The 22,856-nt window shown below is 36.4% G+C and overlaps 1 protein-coding gene across 3 annotated transcripts in view; it reads left to right on the forward strand.

The window, feature by feature from the left end:
• Nucleotides 1-22,856, forward strand: part of EIF2AK4 (eukaryotic translation initiation factor 2 alpha kinase 4) — a 130,968-nt gene that overhangs the window by 71,091 nt on the left and 37,021 nt on the right. For 2 of the 3 annotated variants that reach the window (XM_007480028.3, XM_056810255.1), the window contains 11 exons: nt 3,419-3,528; nt 5,226-5,383; nt 7,515-7,927; nt 9,526-9,595; nt 10,739-10,825; nt 12,307-12,429; nt 15,260-15,364; nt 17,440-17,497; nt 18,163-18,242; nt 19,625-19,726; nt 21,482-21,535. In XM_007480028.3, coding sequence (XP_007480090.2) covers nt 3,419-3,528; nt 5,226-5,383; nt 7,515-7,927; nt 9,526-9,595; nt 10,739-10,825; nt 12,307-12,429; nt 15,260-15,364; nt 17,440-17,497; nt 18,163-18,242; nt 19,625-19,726; nt 21,482-21,535 — 1,360 coding nt within the window. The remainder of the gene's footprint in view (nt 1-3,418; nt 3,529-5,225; nt 5,384-7,514; nt 7,928-9,525; nt 9,596-10,738; nt 10,826-12,306; nt 12,430-15,259; nt 15,365-17,439; nt 17,498-18,162; nt 18,243-19,624; nt 19,727-21,481; nt 21,536-22,856) is intronic. The other variant, XM_007480029.3, reaches the window with a different exon arrangement.

Consider the following 22,856-nt stretch of genomic DNA (forward strand, 5'->3'; position numbering starts at 1 on the left):
AAAGATAATGAGTCCTCTGTTTTAGGTATATTTCATCTAATATTTCTATGGGACATCCATTTCAAAATAGTTGGCGAGATGGGATAGCACTCAGAAAAGAAATTAGGACTGAATATTATGGTGGATGAAAGATGGAATGACAGAGGAAATGAAGGTTTGAACTTTTAAGCATTTTTATTTATAAAGCAATGCATGGTATTACCTAACAAATTGGGATCCCCTTCCTCAGCTTAGGGCTGGACCCCAAATACAGGAGACAGATTTTTATACATTAAAAGCAATCAAATAAGATCAATTAATTAAAAAGAAACAATACAGCATTAGATAATTTGGTTTTTAATTGGAGGAAAGTTTAGAGTCTTTCCAAGTTGGGAGGGTAGAGAGCAAACAGGTACAATTCCCTGAACTGAGGGGAAAAAAAGGTATTTCACTCCCCTCATGTATATGTGAACAAACAAAATAATATGGAAAACAATAACTGATTCATCATTATAGGATTAGTTCTCGATAAAACACATGGGTTGCTTGAGATGCATATTTGTGAGAAAACTCCTTGCATCAGTCTTTGGATCTGATGAGCATAACCTAGGTCTTTAATTAAGGGTCTCTAAGCAGCAGGTAGAGGTGGTCCAGCATTCCAGCCATACAGGGCTAGGTTCAAATAATACAATAAGGTTTTCTTCCAATTCCCACAATTGAATAAAGTTTTCTCTCAAGACAGAAGTTGGACTAAATCCATAATTGAATAGAAAGGGGAAATATGCTAGCTCCAGAATTGAGTCATAAGATAAGAGTCAGTGCAGTTCACATAGGTCTCACAATTAATCATTTACTATTCTAATCCCCTTAATTCCCTCAATATATAGATCTGAGAATCATCTGCATAGAGTTGATCCGTCAACTCATGGAAGCCAAGGAGAGAGAGAGTATAAAAGAAGATAAAAGGGGCCATGCAAGACTTGGAAGATATCTGTGATTAGTGTTCATGACACTGATGAAAATACAATAAGGGACACTGAGGTGGTCAAATAGGAAGAGAAACAGGAGAGAACAGTGAAATGAAAACCTAGAGCAGAGAGTATCCAGTAGATGATGCTGATCAACATTGTTAAAGGCTAAAGAAAGGTCAAGAAGGATGATTGAGAAATTATCATTAGAATCTTCAATTAAAAGACCATTAGTAACTTTGAAAAAGGCAATTACAATCCAATTTATGATGTAAGACGCCAGATTTCTTAGGATTTAAGAGCAAGAAAGACAAAGGAAAGTAGGAGCACCTAGTGTCAGTGACTCAGAGTATAACCAAGGAAGAGAGGAGAAATATAACAGATAATAGCTAGCAAGTACAGTTGGATCAAGCAAGGTTTTTTTAAAAGATTAGGGAAAGCCAGGCACGTTTGTAGCTATCAGGGAAAGCCAGTTGATTGGGAAAGATCAAAGATTAGAGAGAATGGGGATGAGAATAGAATCAACCTGCTAGGGGTGGTATCAAGGGCCCAGCTATATATCTCGTATTGTTCTTGTGGAAAAGATGGAAGAGTACCTTTGCCAGAGATATGAAGAACTAAAGGTTCAAAATATGTATTCTTGGGCCTGGCCAATATGCTGATTTGTTTTGCTTGACAACATATTTGTCATAAATGAGCACAGTGAGTTGGGTAGGAGGGGAAGTAGATTGGTGGCTAGTAATAGAAAAAAAAAGATTAAAAATGATCATAAAAATTAACTATAAGTGATTACCAAACAATTTTAGGGATTTGTATTAATGTTCAATAATGTGTTGAGTACTAGATGCCCCACTTTAGGAAATAGATTGACAAATAGAAGCTTGTACAGAAGAGGGTAAACAAGATCATAAGAAATCTGGAGCCTGGGCTATAATGAGGATCAGCTGAAGGTAGTGGAGTGCTCAGCCTGGAGAAAAGCCTGCGAGAAAAACACAGTTGTGTTCATAAGGTTGAAAAGTTCCCGTATTTAAGAGAAAGCGTACTTGTTCTGCTTGACCTCATAGGGCAGGACCAAGAACAGTGGGTGGAGAGAGGCAGATGTAAGTTTGGTATAAAGAAAGCTTGCCAACAGTTAGCTGGAGTACAGAAGTGGAATTCAGAACAGAGGGGACTGCCTCCGGCACTGGAAGTCTTCAAGAAAAACGTTAGTCTAGGGCAGCGTTAGCAAGCCTTCTTGAGGTCACGTGCCCAAAGTGCACCTTCAAGTCTCCTGTGAGCCCCCCACATTCCCCCAGATTGGGGAGGGGGGAAGTGCTCGCTTTCGGCTGCTGGGTGGAGGTGCATGTGAAAATTGTCCTGGGCGCTGTGGAGAGGGGGACCGGAGCAGCCCCTTCTGTGCCGCCCCGCACCCATGCCCATGCCCTGCCTTCACCGACATGGATCTAGGGCCATCTAGTGGGCTAAGGGGACTGAAACACATGTGGTCTCCAAGCAGAATGGCCAAGTCCCAGGACAGAAGTTCCAAAGATGAATGCATTAACTCCCACAGGCACTGAAGATATAGATCCTAAGAGTCTGTAATTCAGAGAATGCTGGTTCTTTTACTGGCGTCCCTTCTTGTATGATGCAGACAATAACATCATGGGATAAACTTGTTTCTTAAAGGTTATGCTGATTGCAGGTCTCTTAGCAGGTCCTATCTGGAAAGACTTAAAGTCCAGAAGCCAGCAAAGGATCCTATATTTGTAGTCTCAAGAACCAATCAGTTAATATAGGTCAGAGAGGCTCATATCCTGAGGTGTGGCCACCACAGCAAATCATAAACATCATTGTCCTAAAAAGTTCAAGTCAGTGAAGGGAATATTCACACTGAAAAAAGTCATAGATCTTTAACATCAAAATAGCGAAAGCATGAAAGACCCTTCATGGGAGCCGTGGCCTTTGTCGGCAACAAGCTCATTGTAAGGTTTCTAAATCTTTTGTGCTTTCAGATCAAAGCTAGCCATAACTAAGCAGGTAGTACTTTATTAATTTGAGCCATGGCGTGCTTTTAGGATTACTGGATTATAGGGGTACATTTTGAATTCATGGAGGACCTTGATTGGCAACATAATCTGTAAAAGACAGGTGTATTCCAGGAAGCATTACAAAATTTTGTCTCCCTAATTCTTGTTTCCTACCATATCCAACACTGAGTAAATACAAACTAAACTGTTTTGTTAACTATAAGGTCCTTGAATCAGAGATTGTGTTTTGGATTGTCTATGTATCCCCAGAGCCTCACACAGTATTCTGCTATTATAATTACATTTTTTAAATGCTTATTGGATTGCATGTTATACTTGATTCATCAGTGATATGAAGCTTTATGATGCATGGCTCCCCCATCCCTTGCCTTAGGTTGTTATAAATAGCTTGACTAATTATTTGTTATTTCTAAGTATTTAATATATTTTTCCCTGTCCCCTAAGGTGTGTGTGTTTAGATGATAAGGAAAGATGGAGTCCTCAGCAGTTGTTGAAACACAAATTCATTAAACCTCCTCAGCTCAAAGTGCCTTTGATAGAAGAGAGTCCTGAGGGTAAGTAAGACTTTTCCTTTTGATGCCTCATTTTATATGGGGATCAGAATCCAACAATTAATGCAAGAAACATTTACCAAATACTTATCAATCAAACAATTATCAAGTAGGATAAGTCTACTCTAGTGTGCTGTGAGTACAAAGAAAAGTAGACCCTGCTTTGAAGGAGCTGGCATTATTCTTCAAATAAACAACACTTCTGTGTATAAATAAATTGTAAGTTGGTGAAGAATAGAATACTGTCAATAAGTTGCTGGGGAAGAACAAAAAACAGCTTTGCTTAGGGGATAACCGCTGAACTGAACCTTTAAAGACTAACCAGAGCTTTTCTAAGAGGCAAAATGATGAAGTATATTCCAGGTATGGAGGACAGCCTTTGTAAAGGCATAGAGATGGACGATATAATATTCCTTTTGGGAAACAGCTAAGGTCAATTTGATTAGAATGCTAATCCCATTAAGGAGAACTATTATGAAATAAATCCTAAAAGAATGGTGGAAAGCAAATCATATAGAGCTTCTGAAGAATTTTGAGCAGGGGAGTGATGTGGTCAGACCTTTATGGACAATTCTTTTAAAGGTATGGTTGGGCAAAAGGTTCTTTAAGATCCCTTCCAACTCTGAAATTCTATGATTTTGTGAAAGAGTTCTCTTAGTGGATACCCTTCAATTTCAATATCTAACCAAGTACCTTTATACAATTTAAGATAGTTTAAGATAATCTTGTTCTGTCTTCCATAGAATTAAAGAACAGATGATACCAAACCTTCATGCCAAATAGACATAAGTGAAAGTTTTAAAAGTAAAACAAACAGGAACATTGTACCTTAAAACATTAATTGGTTCTTTAAAAACATGACTTTGGTTGAAAAAACTTATGGAGAAAAATTATAATCATTAGAACTATCTTATTAGTGTGAAAGCTATTCTTGAGCAGCCAAAATTCAGACAATAAAAGGTTTAATAAGACTTTCCAGAGAAACTGGATTTATTATATAGAATTGGCATGCCAGAGTAGGAAAGAACAAAGCAGAGAGCTGTTGTGCTTGCCTGGGGTGAGCAGGATGGCCTAAGGCAGGTCTGGGGTGGTTACTGCTTCTAGCAGAAACTTGGAGTCACAAAAGCAGTGGTAGAGCCAGCTAGCTTTCCACCCTCACCACGCTTGGGAGCATGTGTATAGCACATACTGATCTTATACTGATGTATAAGATATGCATAAATGTGCTCAAACCCAGAGGAGATGTGCAGCAGTTAGCAGTACAGTACCTGCTTAAGGAATTGATACCATTAAGGGAATTTTTTCCTCTGTGGTAGGGGTCCCTATCTTTTTTTTTTTTATAAAGAGCTACTTTAAGTCTCAGTGTAACCATAACATTGGGAGAGTAGACTATTATCAATCAAAGCCATAAACCCAGAAAGGATGGGCAAAGCCTAGCAACAATAAGTCACTTAATAAAACAGAAAAGGGGAATCCAGCAAACCATGGAGGGCAAATGAGGGCTCCTGGGGAGGGAAAGTTGGGAACAGCAAGAAGCTTGGCAATATCCAGGGAGGCTCCCAAATGTACCAGTATATCGTAATCTATCAACTGGGAGTGCTTACACTAGTGTTTATGCCATTTGTCTTCTTAGGCACCTGGATATTGTTGTAGCCTTTCTGTACTTGGAATGTCTTCCTCCCATCTCTGTTTTATCTCAGATTCTGGAGGCCTAGATTATGCTGAGACTGTTATTCCCAGAAACCAGCTACCCAGTGCATCATTCTTCACTGAAACACAAAGGCAATTTTCCCGATATTTCAATGAGTTTGAAGAACTGCATTTACTTGGTAAAGGAGCTTTTGGAGCTGTCATCAAGGTATGGTATATAGTTCTTCTCATGTGCATTTCTAGTTCCTTTTCCCCATTCCCTTCTCTGAGATACCTCCTCATTAACTTAATAGTAGCCCTTATTTTCCTTCTAAATAACTCTTACAGCGTTGTCTTTTCTATGAGAAAATTGTTATTATTAGTTGAAGTAGTGATCCTCTGACCCTTCCTCGCATTAAGGACTTTTACTTGAAGGCACAATGTGCACATTAAGAGAATCTCACTCTCTCCTTGAGCTTAATGTACTGACATTAACATGAAACACATTATTCTAATAGCCTATCAAGTGGAGTCAAGACTTCTAAGCAGGGAGCATTTTAGTGTACTTTTGTTCAGAAAGAAAGTGTTCAGTTTTTCTTTTCAAATTTTAGATTTGTGGTAGATAAAAGGGTCCTCAGTTTGAACAAAGATGGAACCAAACTGAGAAATGACAAGAGATGGTCTTGATAGCTTATGTTTTCTGTCTCTTACTGAGATGAAAAGAAATGATGTCATGCTAAGATGTGATTGTTCTTTGACTTCCTTTTTGTTCTTCATTCCCATTTACTTGAATGATCTACTTTAAAAAATCATCCAAACTGTGTTTATGTAATTAAGAAATAATTTGATTGAACTTAGGAAGTGAAAAAATTTTCTCTGCTAAACCAATTAGATATATATATATGTGTATATACATATACAATTATATATGTACATATATATGTTTGTGTGTTATCTTCATTTTTTAAAAATAGTATCAATAAATGGCCCACAACAGGATGCATTATTATGGGAGTGAGGATACTGAAATGGAAGGTCCTTGGAATTCTGCCATTAACTGAAGTTAACTTAATTTTCTAATTAAATTGTCAAGTACATAGACTTTTGCTATATAGGATACAAAATCCTGTGTCCGTGATTCTTTTAGATACATGTGTTTTCTTGGCTGAGTTCTCAATTATGGTATTTTATGATTCATAAATCTTCAACAACCAGAGGGAATAGTAGCAGGAGCACTGTATTTTGAAAGTAATCTCATAAAATGATAAACTTTGAAAGAATCCTCATAAAATATCAAGTTAGGTTTTACTAACTTGGACTTTAGGTAAGCATAATAAATCTAGAGGGAAAAGTAAAATCAGTTCTCCCAAACTTCATACTAGTAGAAAATAAAAGAACTTTAAAAGTTCAAGAAAATAAAATTTATTTCAAAAACAGTTCTTTCCAAAATTAGGAAGCCTGGTTGGCACTGAAAAGAAATAATTGGAAAGCACTTGTTAAAATGACAGTCTTGAGCTTCCTCTGATTGTCTTAGCCTACAGAATGAACCTACTTTTTCACTGGAATTAGACAGGGAAAAAAGCAGAAGTTTTTCATAAATTATAAGCAAACAGCTTAAAAATGAAATCTTATATACTGTAAACTACATACCCCTCAAAATTTATTCTACTTTTTGTGGGGTTCAGGTAGTAGCTTTCCTACCTGCATACCATTTTTTATCTGTACCATTTCTTATGCTTGTAATATCTTTATACCTTATCTCACCTATTGAATTCACACTCATTCTTTAAAACCCACTCAAACACTACCCCATCTCTCAATGAGAAATGAAGCATGGTAGAATGAAGCAAGTGCTATATTTGTAGCATAGGACTTGAGTTCTAATGCTGCCTCTACTATTTACTACCTTTGTGCCCTTGAGCAAACTCTATAAACTCTCTGGGTAATTTTTGTCATCCTTAAAAAGAAAGGGTTGGCTTAAGGGACTTTCTGGTTCTAATCAATAATCAATTAATTCCTCCATCAGTCACAACCTTTCTCCTTGACCTTCAGAAAGTGTTCCACACTTTTCTAATGCATTTGTCATGTGATATAACAATCTGTGGTTATATCTTTTGCCCTTGGTAGAAAGTAAGATCCATGAAGGCAAAGACCATTTTTGTGTGACTTAAGATGTTTTACTTTCATCTGAAAGTTTTATATAAAGTTTTATAACTTTAAGCATAAACTTGGCTTCCAGTTGGAATTCTAGTAGAGGATTGAGGGTTCATTGGATACTATATTGAAGTAATGTAATGTAATGTGACAAAAATAACATTCAAAATTGATAGCCACCTTGTTATATACTCTTATTCTGACAGGTACAGAATAAGCTGGATGGCTGTTGTTATGCAGTGAAGCGGATTCCTATCAATCCAGCCAGCAAGCAGTTTAGACGAATTAAAGGGGAAGTGACATTGCTTTCTCGACTGAACCATGAGAATATAGTGAGATACTACAATGCCTGGATAGAAAAACATGAGATGCCCTCTCCTGGATTCCCACCGTCAGATACAACTGAAGAGAGTCCAGTCACTGACAAGGGGCAACAGAATGGAAAAAATGGACTTGAGTTGACAGATGATGTGGAAACCAATGCTCCTCCCCCTATTTTGACCAGTTCAGTGGAGTGGAGCACATCCTCCAGTGCCAAGTTCACTGGAGCCAATCAGGAGTCAAGTGATGATGATGATGATGATGATGATCGGGATGGAGTATTCTCACAATCATTCTTGTAAGTTGATTCAGTAAATGTTCCCATCTGTTTAGTAAAAATTCCCAAATTTTATTTTCTATTCATAACATTTTTTAAAAAACTCTTCATCTTCCATTTTCATTGTATTTGAAGGATCTCCACACTTGAAGTTGTAATAGATTATTTTTGGTTCTCCTTTTTTCAATTGGTCCATTTCCTCTTGTATTACTTTCCTTTCTCCTTGCATCACTTTCGTTTCTCTTTCCTACTTTTCCTTTGCCTCTCTTAATTGGTTTGTGAAGTTGGGGTTTTTTTTTAGTTCTTCCAGAATCTGTGTCCAATCCATATTTTTCTTCTGGATTTTGCATGTGTTTTTTTTTTTTTGCTTTCACTGTCCCCTTCTGTGTCTGTACTGTGCTCTTTATCTCTATAAAAATTCTTTATAGTTAGGTGCTTTTTTTTCTTATTTGCTCATTTTTCCTATATAATAACTTGGGGGGATGATGTGATGGTCTGAGGCCTGAGAGCTCTGGGAGTCCTCTCCCCCTGCTGATTCAGTTGACCTTTGAGATGCCTATAGCTTAAAAGACTTGCCTCAGGCTTAAGTGTAAGTATCTCTGATCTTGATCAGATCAGGGGCTGATCAAATTCTAGCTCCAGGCTTAGGTTCAAGTTTTTGGTCTCACTGTGTACTTGATCCAATCAGGCACACCTTTGATTGTTCTGTCTTGCAGCTCCACCCTGAGCTTTAGGCAAAAAGATTAGTATTTACTACTATCAGCCACCCCAAAGAGTAAACTTTGTCCTTTTCCCAAGCCCAGACTAGAATTACCTGGGATGGGACTCCAGATTTCTCCACAGGATTGAAATTTCAAGGGGTATGGATTGGCTTGTATATCTGTTTATCCAGTTAGGATTTCAGGGTCTAGATGTTTGGCTTGGGCTTAGGTTCTGAATCTAGGAGAGCAGATGTGGGGTGGGAGACCATAGCTTGCTCTTCCCTCCTTGCTACAACTTCTTGCTGGCTCTGCCCTCCTCTCACCCCAGGGATCCAGATGGTCTTTGCCTACCTTTTGGGTTTTTCTTCGCTTAAAAGTTGTTTCACTCTGTCTCATTGTTGGTTTGTTCACTCCTGTATTCATTTTGTGGCAATATTTTAATCTTGTTTGGAGAGGATTCTCATGGTGGCACAGAGCTGCTCTGGATTACTATGCCATCTTGGCTCCACCCACAGAAGTCTCCTCTGAATTTATATTTTTGAGTGGTGTTTATGAATAGCATTCACTACGGGCAGCTAGGCAGTATAGTAGAGGAAATGCAGGCCCCAGACTCAGAAATACTCATCTTCCTGAGATCCTATCTGACCTCAAACATTTATTGGTTTTGTGACTCTGAACAAGTTACTTAACCCTGTTTGCCTCAGTTTCCTCATCTCTAAAATGATGTGGAGAAGGAAATGGCAAACTTCTTCAGTATCCTTGCCAAGAAAACTCTGAATGGGATCATGACTGAAGAATGATAAATTTCATTACATACCAGAACACCTTTCTTTTTTTAGCAGTTGTCAAATTTGTTTATTTTGGAAATTTAAAAAGTTTGCTTTCCTCTCTTTTCACTTTTTTCCCTTTTTTTTAAAGGCCGGCTACAGATTCTGAAAGTGATATCATTTTTGACAATGAAGATGAAAACAGTAAGAGGCTCAGTCAGGTAAATAAATATTTATTGTATGACTTATTTGACTAGCTAGAATATGATGAGAGCATTTAAAAACACAAAACTTAGTTCCAGTCATAAACCCTTAATTCAGCTTTCAATTCCAGATACCTTACTCTTAAAAGCAAGAGAAATCTTCTCCAAAACACTCCACACCTTCAAAATAAGCCACCTTAATATATCTGGAGAGAGCTAAAGGGCACCCTTGTAAGATATTAGTCATGAAAAAATTTTGATAGTAATAAAAGGAACATAACTCATTTTCTTTTTAGGTCAAATTAAACAGCCAGATGGAAAAGTAGTAATATAGTATAATATAGCATAATCACTAAAAAGTCAGGGAAACTGCTCAGACTAGAGAATGGTGCAGGTTATGCTGACTGAAAATCTGTTCACATTAATATTTTACTATTTTAGATCTAGACAGATCCAGACATGCTTTATTCTAAAATTAACACTTTGTGGCTTTGTAAGAATTGTTTTTAACTGAAACATTAAAATCTTAGTCTTTATCAACTCTGAACTCTTTGACTGTGAGAAGATATTTTCACAGTGATAAGAATGACTTACTGACTAGACTCCCTGTTACTTCTAAGATCAAATTAGGCATTTGGTCTCCTCTATTTGGTATTTAAAGCCCTTCAAAACCTGACCCCAACCTCCCTTCCTAACATTACCTTTTACTCCTTTTCATGCTCTATAGTCCAACCATCCTGACCTTCATATGACATTGCATCTCCTGTTCCCCAAGCCTGGAATACAGTCCTTATTCACATCCACTTCTTAGCATCCCCAGTTTCCTTCAAAACAGCTGAATTTCCATTTTGTCAGTGAAGACTTTTCTAATTGTCCTCAAAAGTTGGTGCCTTTCCCAAAAAACTACCTTTTCTTTATGTGTAAATGTGTTCTCTTTATGTGTAAATATTGTCTTCCATCACCCTCTTTCACACACCAAGAGAATGTAAGGCTCTTGAGAGCAGGGACTATTTCCCCTCTGGCTTTGTATGTCCAGCATTATCGCACTGTCCTGTATAATCAGGTGTGTCTGGTAAGTAGGGAGGGAGATTTCATAAATAACAATGATAGACTGGTTGAGTATCAATTAATTCTTTGTGTTCTGATTTTTTCTTCATGAAGCAGGATGAAGAATGCAATGAAAAAAGTGATCACCAGGAAAGTGGACAATCCCTAATGACTCAGGCAATCCATTACCTATACATCCAGGTGATCCTCCAGGTTGCTCTTGGATAGCACAACAGCATCCATTAAGGCCCATGGCTTAGTGTTTCTTTTGAGAGAACTAGAAAAAGGATGTAATAATGAGGCATAATGACATATGGACAAAGTTTTGGCAAAAGAATTCTATAAGCATCTCATGTAATCTTGTTACTTGTTACCACCAATGCAATATTTCCCATGGTCAACATTCCGCATTCAACATCCTTAAATTCTTTCAGCATTTCCCCATATCAATTTGGGACATCACTCTTGATAAGACAGCATCACCAATTAAGGAAATGAAACATTCATTCTGTCAGCCCTGACATAATGCTTTTTAGAAGGCCATGTCCTTGCCACTTGCAGCCATCAGGAGACAGATTGAAATAAGGCACCTTCAAGAATGTGGGGAGGCAGGAAAACAGAAGCAGACCTTTCAAAAGTGTAGATTTGTTGAGAAATAGTAGCCACAGACAGACCAGCCTGGTATGAAAATATATAGAATGAGCCTAAGCTGGCCACAAAGAGGAGAGTCCTGTTGGCTCCAAATCCTGGTTAACTTGTCAAACAGTGGCTAGAGCTAGCCACAAGTCTAAGGAGAACTTGTACATATATTTCACAGTACAGAAGGGAATCTTGGTTGGTATGAATCTTTTCTAACTGGAAGATCTTCAGGATAAGTAACATAGAGAAAGATTTTTAAACAACAACTAACATTGAGATTAGTATTATACTTTGTTGAAAAGACCAGTTCAATCATCACAAAATATGTGGCATGTATGGCTTTTGTGAAAATGAGATGAATTCTTGCTAAAATTATTATACTGTCATTTTAGCTGACCCTTAGTTCCTTGGGTAGGAATAGTTTCTGTATTACAGAATATCAATATATGTATTAAATATTATATAATATCAGAATATCAAGGTATCAAGAAGTACTGCTAGATTACCTAAATCTTAGCTTAAAGACCTTAAAGTATTTCTTAATTTTTTCTTTATTCATTTTCTCATTTGTATAATATTAACCAATTGAATAAATAGTTTCTGTACCATACTGACTTTATTCAGTGCTATCATATGTTTTATTTTGATACTTTAATTATGGTGTCTGGTTAGAGATTCTGAGCAAAGTAAGGCTCATTAATAAAACATAAATGTTAGGATTTAGTATAGAAAAACATTCTTGAATAATTTAATGTGTAAAATATGGAAAATATGATGGCATAATTATATATTAGTTTTAATAAATTAATTTTCAAAAAAATACAAATAACTTATAAGTCTTAGTTCTTGCTATTTTTATTTATGATGGGAATCTTTAAAAATGGAAGAATACCATAAATAGTATTTCATTTACCTTATATACTAACAACAGCCTCAAATCAGTGATAAATATATAAAATTAGAGCACAATATTAAGTAGCATTTTAAGTCAACAGGCGAATGTTTTCATGTTAAAATTCTTACCAGTTTATCCTTATCCAAAGATGGAATATTGTGAAAAGAGTACTTTAAGAGACACCATTGACCAGGGGTTGTATCAAGACTCCATCAGATTGTGGAGACTCTTCAGAGAAATTCTGGATGGATTAGCATACATCCATGAAAAAGTAAGTACACTTTACCTCACTGATGTATCCCATTTCATATCTCAAGGCTAAAATTAAGTGTTCCTGCATTTTTATGTATATTTCTATGTGACGTATACAAAAATAAGTGCTTTAGTAAAATTGCATTCATTATGAAAAGAAAAAGTACAAATAAGAGAAAAATGCATGAAGATTTTATGTAAATGACAGATTTGTTTGTTAGGCTTCCTAGAAATACATTTAAAAACTAATTATATCACCTATTGGGTAGACAAAAGAACGACAAAGATAGGAAAGTCTATTTTTGACTCCTATTTCTCATTGAGAATCATTTTAAAAGCCAGAAATTTCGAATCCACTATAGATGAACCTAGATTCAGAATGAACTGCCTGCATTTTAAAACCCATCTGTGTAAGACAAATAAGAACTTGGAATATATTTAGTGGCCAGCTCTGAAGTAAACCACCTAAGCACAACATTTTGCTGAGCTAAGCATGGAAAGACTATCTTGACCATAGTGTAAAAAACAAGTAAGATAGCTTTATGAGGAGATCAGAGGGAAGGAGGACATAAAATATAGATATATTAGGCATTTTTTGCCTCAATTTCTCATTTTTCTTCAAATGTTTTATTCTGCCATGTTTAGCTATAATATTATTAGACTATATTTGGTACATATACCTGGATGTATCATAAATGATTTCATAGAAATAAAATTTGCAGGGTTTAGATTTTTTTTAAACCATTTCCACTGAAAACTCTATTTTACTATAAAATATGACTAGTGATCCTAGAATTGTGCTCCAGTGCAATTTCCTCCTCTCAATTCATTTTAACAAATATTATTGCATTTCTTACTATATATATATATATATATATACATATATATATATATGCTGTTTCTGGGACTTTGAAGATAGAAAATGAAGAATATTACAATGTCCTTACCCTCAAAGAGTTTATTCCTTTAAGGGGACAGTCAGAGAAGAAACAGAACTTTTGTACATTAAGTGATTATAAAGCAATACTAAATTTAATATTGTAACTGTGAAAATGTGGGTTTCAAGACTGTGAATTGCCAAAACTGTAAAGATGATTTTTAGTGTCTTGATTTAAATCAAAAATAAGTGGTCACCATGGGAAAAATTCCCAAATATGAAAATACCCAAGTCAGCTAGGTTTTATGGAGATTTTAATTAATACAAATGAAGGAATTAAGGAGAGAGAGAGAGAGAGAGAGAGAGAGAGAGAGAGAGAGAGAGAGAGAGAGAGAGAGAGAGAAAAGGAAAATAGTAGAAAGGACCTAAGCCAAATTGCCTAGGCCTGAGCCTTAAGGGAGACTGGTCAGTCTTTTATCACTCACCACAAGATCGTCCCAAGCAAAACTCCAGTCCTTCACTGAAATCCTCAATTCCTGAACTGAGTTCAGAGATCCAGCTCCTCCAACTAACTCCAAACTCCAACCTCCATGGCGAACTCCCTGAACTGAGTTCAGAGTGCTCCTTTTAAAGAGAAATTTCTCTTAATGTCACCTCCCCAAAATTTTCACATCTACCAATCACAGTAGACGTTTTCCCCAGGATTGTCCATTCTTAGTTCACATCTTCTTTTGTTATCACCTTCTCTGATTAGATTATATCTTCTGAGTATTTCACACCTCTTTGTTAAGCTTGCCCTTTGTAAGTTGCTTGACCTTTTAGTGATTAATTTAACCTTTACAGGTACTTAGCAGCCTTTTGTATTAGATCTAAAAATAGACCACCTAGCTTAGGGTTTTTGCTTCACTATAAGTATGAGTTAGGGACTTTCATTGTCCCATTAGTAGTTTACAAATTTATCTTCCCCTAAGGCACTGTTTGAGTAGGGTGGAGTAATTTCCAAGTTCACAATATGGCAGTCCAAAAGAAAAGAGATCAGCATTCACTGGAATTATCTGGGAATATTCTTCAGAGCCAGGTAGCACTTGAGATAGACTTTGAAAAATTAGAAGGATTTAGAAATGTAAAGAAAAGAAGGGAAGTACTGTCTTCATTAGGGGAGAACAGCATAAATAAAGGCAAAGAGATATGAATGAGCATAATATTCAAAGGGGATAGTGAAGAGACCTCACTGAGACAGGATTAGGAAAGGAGTTAGGAAAGATGGTACTTCAGATGATGGACCTTGAATGCCAAAATGAGAAATTTGGACTTAATCCAAAAGTTAATAGGAGAAAGTGTTTTAGGAAGATTGATCTAATAGTTATTCAGGGTAAATCAGAGTAAAGAGATCAATTAGAAGACTTAAGTCAACAGAACAAAAATGAAATAATGAGGGCTTGCATTTTTCTGACATATTGCATATTAAGCTATGTGTTTGTGTTATCTCCTAGCATGGTGATGGTGAATCTTTTAGAGACCAACTGCTCAAACTGCACCCTCATGCTGCATGTGAACCACCCCCCTTACCCCTGACAGGGGAGGGAGGAAGTGCTCCCATTGGGCTGCTGGTCAGAGAGGCAGGGATGAGAGAAATGTCCTCAGGCCTGTGTGGAAGAAGGATAGGAGCAGCCTCAGGCACACATGACATAGGTTCACCCACATGGTCCTAGCAGATGCTAAGTTCCATTAGGGCAGAGATAGTGTCTTGCCTAATTCTTGTATTCCTTCTAGGTGCCCATCCCCTGCCTACCCAATTCCTACAAAAGAGGTATTTGGTGAAACCTTGCTCTATGAATGAGGAAATAAATGATGAGCAAATCCTGGTTCTTTCCCTGAAATTCAATTCATTCTTCCTGTGATAAACATCTATAAGTCAGGATATCCTAGTTTGAAGAGGACAATCTTTTTATTCTTATCTTTCTTTTACCAGGGAATGATTCACAGAGATTTGAAGCCTGTCAATATATTTTTGGATTCTGATGATCATGTCAAAATTGGTGATTTTGGCTTGGCCACAGACCACCCAGCCTTTGCTGTGAGTATTTTAATTAAATGGAGACCATAATTGAAAGAGGCCAAATCTCATCCATGAAGCTTTAGTATTTAATCACAATGAAAGATGCTTTTAAAACAAGGTTGTGTTAATGTGATTCTCCAACAGGAGTCTTCAGTTTACACTTGTTTTCTGCATTCTTATCATGTGCTAGTAATTACATACATTTGTTGGCAAATGCATTTTAATTAAAAGTAAATGGTCCTTTGGGGTTTTTTAATTTTATTTTTATTGTCATGCAAAACACACTTCTATATTGATTATTGTTATAAGTGCAAACTCACACATAACAAAAACCCCAAAATAAAACCATAAAATCACTGATGTGAAAGATGACTCCCAACAGTTCTCTCTCTGGAGGTGGATAGCATTTCCTGTCATAAGTCTTTCAGGAGTATCCTAGATCATTGCATTGCTGAGAGTAGCCAAGTTTTCACAAAACTGTGTACAATGTTCTCCTGATTCTGCTTACTTCACACTGCATCCGTTCCCTCAGATCTTTCCAGCTTTTTCTGAAATCATCTTGTTTATCATTTCTTATAGCACAATAGGATCCCATCAGCAACTTATACCACATTTTGTTCAGTAAATGGTCCTTTTGTGCCTATTTCAGTCATAAGTACAAAGTATTTTAATTTTCCTTAATTTAATATTTTGGTCAGGGGTTTTCATTTTTCGAGAAGAAACTTCAAGACTGCTAGAATTAAGACTTGCCATCAACCAAAGAAACTTGAGCCAAGATCTAATCAGTTCTTTTTATCTTCAGGACATAGGGCTGATCTGGAGTAGGAGCACAGGCTAGATGACTCAGGGTAGTGAGCTTCACCACCAAGACTGGAACACTACAATAAGTTCTGTCTGCTTCAGTCTTCTTTAAAATATATTTCTGGCTTCCTCAAGAACTTAGTTCTGGATCTCTTCTCTGCCACCAGGTACATTAGTAATGTACATAGGTAGCAAAGTATAAAAAACAAAGTTTTAACCTGCAATGCTATAATTTTCATCCATGAATCTGTGCAAGTATACTTTGCTTTAAACAAACTGGAAATATAAATATCCACATTTACAGAACAATTCAGTTATAAGAATAGGAGGCTTTCAAAGTTGGAAGGAAGTAAGGTCCTCTAGTCTAGGAGCTTCCAACAATTTTATACCCTTTTAACATAAAAAGAAAAGTTGATACTCTCCCCTCACACATATAATAGATAGTAGCTATCCTATTAGTTTCTGATCAAGAATATACATGACAAAAAGCTAATATGAAGTCATTAGTGCTTCTAAAATTATATTTTATTAATCACAATAGCATTTACATGCAATTGAAAAATTATAATGCATATGTGCAAGGCATTATTTAGACTATTAACAGAAGGTGGGTTTTGCTTCCTTATTTTTATGCTAAATCATACTCCTTTTTGTTCCAACCAAGTAAAGACAAAATTATGGTATAAAAGTATAGATTTGTAGATCTTTTGCAATCCTTCTGTATTGCTTCTTTTACTCCTTCTCCTTAGGCCTCTGTGGCTCCTAAATGGGATACCACTAATCCAGTTCAATCTATTCCCTTTCCTTCCCCTCACCATTTTACAGGTAAGGAAAGGAAACAAGGAAACTGAGGTTCAAAGGATTACAGAATAGGAGAACAGTGGAAGTCAACTTTAATGTGAAGATAGTAGAAAAGAGGGGGAACAGAAAAAAGAGGAAATAAGGAAGGTGGGAGAGAATACTTAAGGAAAGGGTATAGACATTTGCTATTAGAATGTTTTGTTTTGTTTTAGAGAATATCAACCACTTTACACAATGTCGTTTTGAGCACACATCAATGTGAACTAGAAAATGATAGAATAAAATTAGAAAGGTAATACCAGTGACAACCCATGTTCACAATGACCCTTCACCATCTTTCAGCAGCACTGATGCTCTATGTTGGCCCTCTTTGTTCTGAGTGGGATTCCTATGAGCTGTGAAATAAGCAAAAGGCAGTCATCAATAACAAGTGGGCATGCTGTCCAGGGTAATGATGTGGCATCCTCATAATTGGTTTCCTTGTGTTTTAGGCTGATACCAAACCAGAAGATCGGGGAGCTGATCTCTTGGTTAAATCTTATCCTTCAGGTAAACAAGGAACCTACATGCTTTTGCCACTGACTTTTTTATAATGCATGCCATTTCCTCTTCACTGTGTCAATGGTCCTTCAGTATATCATTGGAAAAGGGAGCTCAATGTGGTTGAATGTCTGGCAATGAGTAAAATGTTGGCCAGGATTCAGAATGACCTGTGTTTAAGTCCTGCCTCTGATACACACTGACTGTGGCACCCAGGGTAAGTCAGCTTACCTCTCAGTGCCCCAGGTAACCCACTCAGGTTACAAATGGCTCAGTGGTTACAGACTAACAGTGGTAGAGTTTCCTTAGCTGAAGCTCTGTACATCAGTGCAGTCACACTCCCTGATCGTTTTGGCCAGTCCAAAGGGCTTTCTCCTAAGAACATATTCAGTTGATAGAAAACATTAGGCTATCTGGAGCTGCTTCACTCCTTGCTTAACTAAGACGGCATCCTTTAACAGAATGGGGGTGAATATCAGTAATTAACCTTACAAGGGATGTATGGGTGACTTTTTTGTACCATGAATAAAAGAATCCATCACTGTGCATAATCAATAATTAATTATACTCAGTTCATCACTCTTGGTTAATCTTCTTGTTTAGTAGAAAGTTCTTCTTCCTCATCCATAGAACTCCTATCATGTAAAGCTTTTTTTCTGTCTGCAACCACACAGATAATTTAACGGGAATGGTGGGCACAGCATTGTATGTGAGCCCAGAAGTCCAAGGAAGCACTAAATCCTCATACAATCAGGTAACGTGAAAGGAAGCATTTCATTTTTGTTGAAAAGCAGAGAGGGTTTAAAATTGGAAATAATATTGTGGGCTTAAAAGATACCATCACTTTGAGACCATTCTCAAATATTCGATTCTTAAATTTGCTGGTTTGAGCAGTTGCTGCTTGCTTTTTATTGTTAAGATGCTGTGAACTTATTCCATATAAACTGTCAACATGCAAGATTTTGTGAAGACAAAAATATTGTTTTGATTTGCTGTTCACTTAACTGTTGACTTGTGCATATGTATTAAATTCAGGTGCTTTCAGATGTCCTAGTGGCACTTTGTAAACTTTCTGTCAAAAATCTCAAAATTTCTGTAAACTTTTCAACTTGAGCACATTTCCTTGTAGAATGTATACCACACTACTAGCTAAACCATTGTAGATGAAGAGTTTGAATCAAAAAACATTCTTTCTCAGTTAAGGCTAGGTTTCACTTGTGAATACACACACACACACACACACACACACACACACACACACACACACACTCTCATTCCAAAGAATATGCTTTGGAAAAGGCCTCAGAGGTCATCTAATCCAGTATTAGAGGAAATTTTTCCTAATACTTAGAATAGCTTTTTGAAAAGTAGAGTTTATGCTTCTCTGCTATTTCATTTTGTTGAAAAACAGAGTCTAAAATTTCAGTAATTCTCAGACTTAATGAATTTGTTTACATTATCATCCCTTTATCCTTCAGTGATACTGCTTTCTGTATTTTTTCTAATCAGATTTTCATTTGTTTTCTTTGAGCTAATCATGAGGCCTTTGCTGATCCATTATTATTATTTTTAAATTCTCATCATTACATTAATTTCTATGTGCCTAATATTTACCAGGCACTATACTAGGCATAAGAGGAACAATTACAAAAAGCAGTCTCTGCCTTCAAGGAGCTAACATTCTCCTACCAGTACTAGACTGTCCTTGAAAGCACTGGTTGCTGAGAGTAACTTCATTTAGTGCCCTGCATCAGATAATTGACAAAGGCGTTACCCAAAGCCACGCCTGTTTATCACAGTTCTGTTGACCTTCATCACTACCAAGAATTGCAGTTTTCAGCCATTTGGGTTTTTGACAAGGAATATAAATAAACCAGTTAGAATTTGCTTTACAAGTAGAATATTCAGAGGAACTGGATTAAACACTTCACGGGCTAAATATAGAGCATTTTGTTTATGTTCTTGTCTTTTTGTTTTGTGAACTGTTAGAGCAAATAGATTTCTCTGCCATGACTTCTTTTTTTAAACCTTTTTTTGGCTACTTATTCCTTATTCTACCATTTCTTAAGAAATTGTATTTTGATCACAAGTCAAAACTGAATGTAATTATTTATAATTCTATTTTTTCTCCCATAGAAAGTAGATCTTTTCAGCCTGGGTATCATCTTCTTTGAAATGTCCTATCATCCAATGATTACTGCATCAGAAAGGATCTTTATTCTCAGTCAGCTCAGAGAAGTATGTATCAATGATTTCATCCCTTAAATGAACCCCACTATCCTAGGTTATTAACATATGAGGTTTATGTCTGGTACAGAATATCTTTCTTGTATTTAAACATATGAAAAAAAGTTTTCCTGCTGTAAATATAAGAACTTAATTATTGAGACCTGCCAGCCTTGCAAATCTCCTTTGCAATGAAAACTTCTCAAACAGGGAACAATCTCCAGTTCTTCATTCAACCTCAGTCTTAACATTGCCACTCCCCTGGCATCTGGGAACATCCATATGGAAAACTTTTAGGTTTGATTTGATTATTTTCACGACTTTTAGAAAAGGAGACAGGAGGGAGGAGAGAATATGTAGATTGACAGGGTATTGCTTTTTAGTAAAGAAGGAAGTGCTAGGCCTAGGATCAGGAAACTTAGCCCTGACTTTTACTAGCTTCATGAACTTGGGCAAAGTTCTTTAAACTCTTTGATTCTTAGCTTCCCCATCTGTGAAATGGACACATAGTTGTACGTAACGCTTTAAGTTAGTTATTGTGAGGATAGTACTTCAAAGACTTTAAAAACTCATGAGTACAAGATTGTTAATAATAATAATTTTAAAAAAAAGACTGAGGCAGTACAGAGACAAGCATAAGAAAAGGGAGTGAAAAGAATCCAGTTTGGATCAGATGTGGCATTTTTTCCAATTACATTTTCATTTGCTTTCTTCTTATGTCTAATTATACAACCTTGCCTCAATCTTCACATATGCTGTGATTCTCTTAAGGGATGCCACCAATATATAACTAGGAATCTATGAGAAAATACTGTAAGAGTTTGACTTAGGTTGGAATTTGTTCAGGTTCACTTGTGTTCAGAAGTACATGATGAGCATGATGAGCCTGGAGAATCAAGATGTGAAGTATTCCCCTTGTGACATACAGAGATGGTTTTAACTATCATCTTAATTTCCATGAAGAATAAAGCAGGGACAGGAAGTCTGTGCTTTATGTTAAATAGCACTTTATGAGTGAGAAAATATGGTATACTTAGACCCATTGTACTGCTTTTCATCTAAAAAGTAACTGTTTGCAGAACCTCAGCTACTTTACTTAAGTATTTAAAGCTCTGCCTGTGCCCTCCTGGAGTAAATAAAGTTGTCCTGTTGTTCCTGCCTTAAATGAGAATCTTTTGTGCCAAGTTGGAGTCCTGAATGATTAAGATGACATACTTTCCTTTTGCTTAAGTAGCAGCACATTGTTCCTTCATTTTCTAAATGTATTTCTACATTTTTACTTTAATGATATAAATGTGCAGTATTAGTATGATTGGCTAGAAAAGTTGAATGTCTTGTAGGTTCTTTCATTGTGAATGATTTTCTCTTACTATCTCTTCTGGTGACTCAAAAAAATAAAAAGACTGCATCGGTTACATGGTGCCCTTTTGGTATTCAAGACAAATGCAAACCTCTTTGTGGTGAGATTTTTAAATGGAGATTCTGAGATATTCAATCATCCACATTTTTTAATAAAATTCCCTAATAAGCAAAGCTATTACTAATCAATTTTTATGTGAATAAGAAATTTGGAAATGTAAAGACACAAAGTTCATCAGATTTCAAGATGGTTCCCAGTTTATCCTTTTCTTTCAAGCTTGTCATTTCTGTGCTGGCATCTTTTTGTTGTTTTTTTTTTCACTTCTAGTGAACAAATGTTTTAATTATGGAAGTTTGCCAAGTGTTTGCTGTATTTATTTGCTAATTTGAATATAATTATCCTTTTAGCCTACTTCTCCTAAGTTTCCAGAAGATTTTGATGATGCAGAACATACAAAGCAGGTAATTTTCAGATGCTTTAATTATAATGTCTGCAGACTTGAGTTTTAATTATTATTTTTCCTCTTCAATTAGTAATCTCTGCCAGTCATTCTGTTGTATTCCGGGAACAAAGTAAAAAGAAATACCAAAAGATAAAGCACTTAAAACATTATTGAAATTTAAATACATGGTAAAAAAAAAATTGAATGTTACCATAGTGAATTAACAAGCTACAGGATTCTTTTGTGTAATTCTTTGTATCTTGGAAGAACTGTTTGGACCCTAGGCTTAACTGCTGCAATGAAGAAAGTGCCTTTACAGCTCTTTGTTTCAGATAAAACCTGAGTCTTTATAGGAAAGGAAAACATCATTTAAAATTTTAATTATATTGAGTTTCAGGTTTTAAATAGCTTAGTGAGAAGAAAAATTGCATACTTCTGGAAAACTCATATTAAAGCATTTTTGAATATTATAATAATGTTCATATATATGTGTGGTGTATATAAGGTGTCACAGCTAAAGTCAATGCCAGCTAACGTGAAAAAGAATGATTTGGAAATGCATGTATTGTACATCAATTCATCTTTTTCTTTCAAAGGCTAAGTGTGGATATAAGTAACAGTTTCTGCGGTAATTCCTCTTATAAGGACAATGTTTTCTTTTCTTTTTGCTAAGGTTTGATCTAAGTTTGGAAGGGAAAGAATCCTCTGAAAATAGTGACCAAAATTGGTCAGTAGCCTAAGACTTGCTAGCACTCTTCTTCTGATGTACTATTCTCTTTTGTTATGACATTTGTGCATTACAATTAAGGACTATATGAATAAAGGACTATTAGGACCTACCTTTGGCCGCAGGCCTGAGAGAATAGAGTGCCCATTGACTGGATCTCCTACTTTTATTTTTTCCCATTATACCCAGATCAATTTCCCCATCATTTCCGGGTCAAGTGCCTAGGTCACTGTCCGGTGACCCAAGCCCACCGACATGATGTAGCTCTAGCAGTACCGGCCCAGGTAGGGCCTCAGTGCGTGACCCTGGGAGGGGGTTCCCTTCACACACTGCTCTTCTGTCGTAGTATGGATGCTGAGACAGAAGGGAAGGTTTTTTTTAAATAATTTATTAAGGCCTAAGAGGCAGTGTGTTGAAATGGACTCACCTCATAGACCTGCTTCTGATACCTCTACGACCCTCAACAAGACACTTAATCTTTCGTTGCCCCGAAGAACAGAAGTCACAGTGAAGGTACTCACTCGTTTGCACTGAGAGAGAAAGCTCCTTCCCTCCAGCTACTGGTCCTAACAGACTTGCAAACAGAACTGTAGTTAATGACCATGCCAACCAT

Source organism: Monodelphis domestica, chromosome 1 (genome assembly GCF_027887165.1).
Source record: "Monodelphis domestica isolate mMonDom1 chromosome 1, mMonDom1.pri, whole genome shotgun sequence".
Lineage (NCBI taxonomy): Eukaryota > Metazoa > Chordata > Mammalia > Didelphimorphia > Didelphidae > Monodelphis > Monodelphis domestica.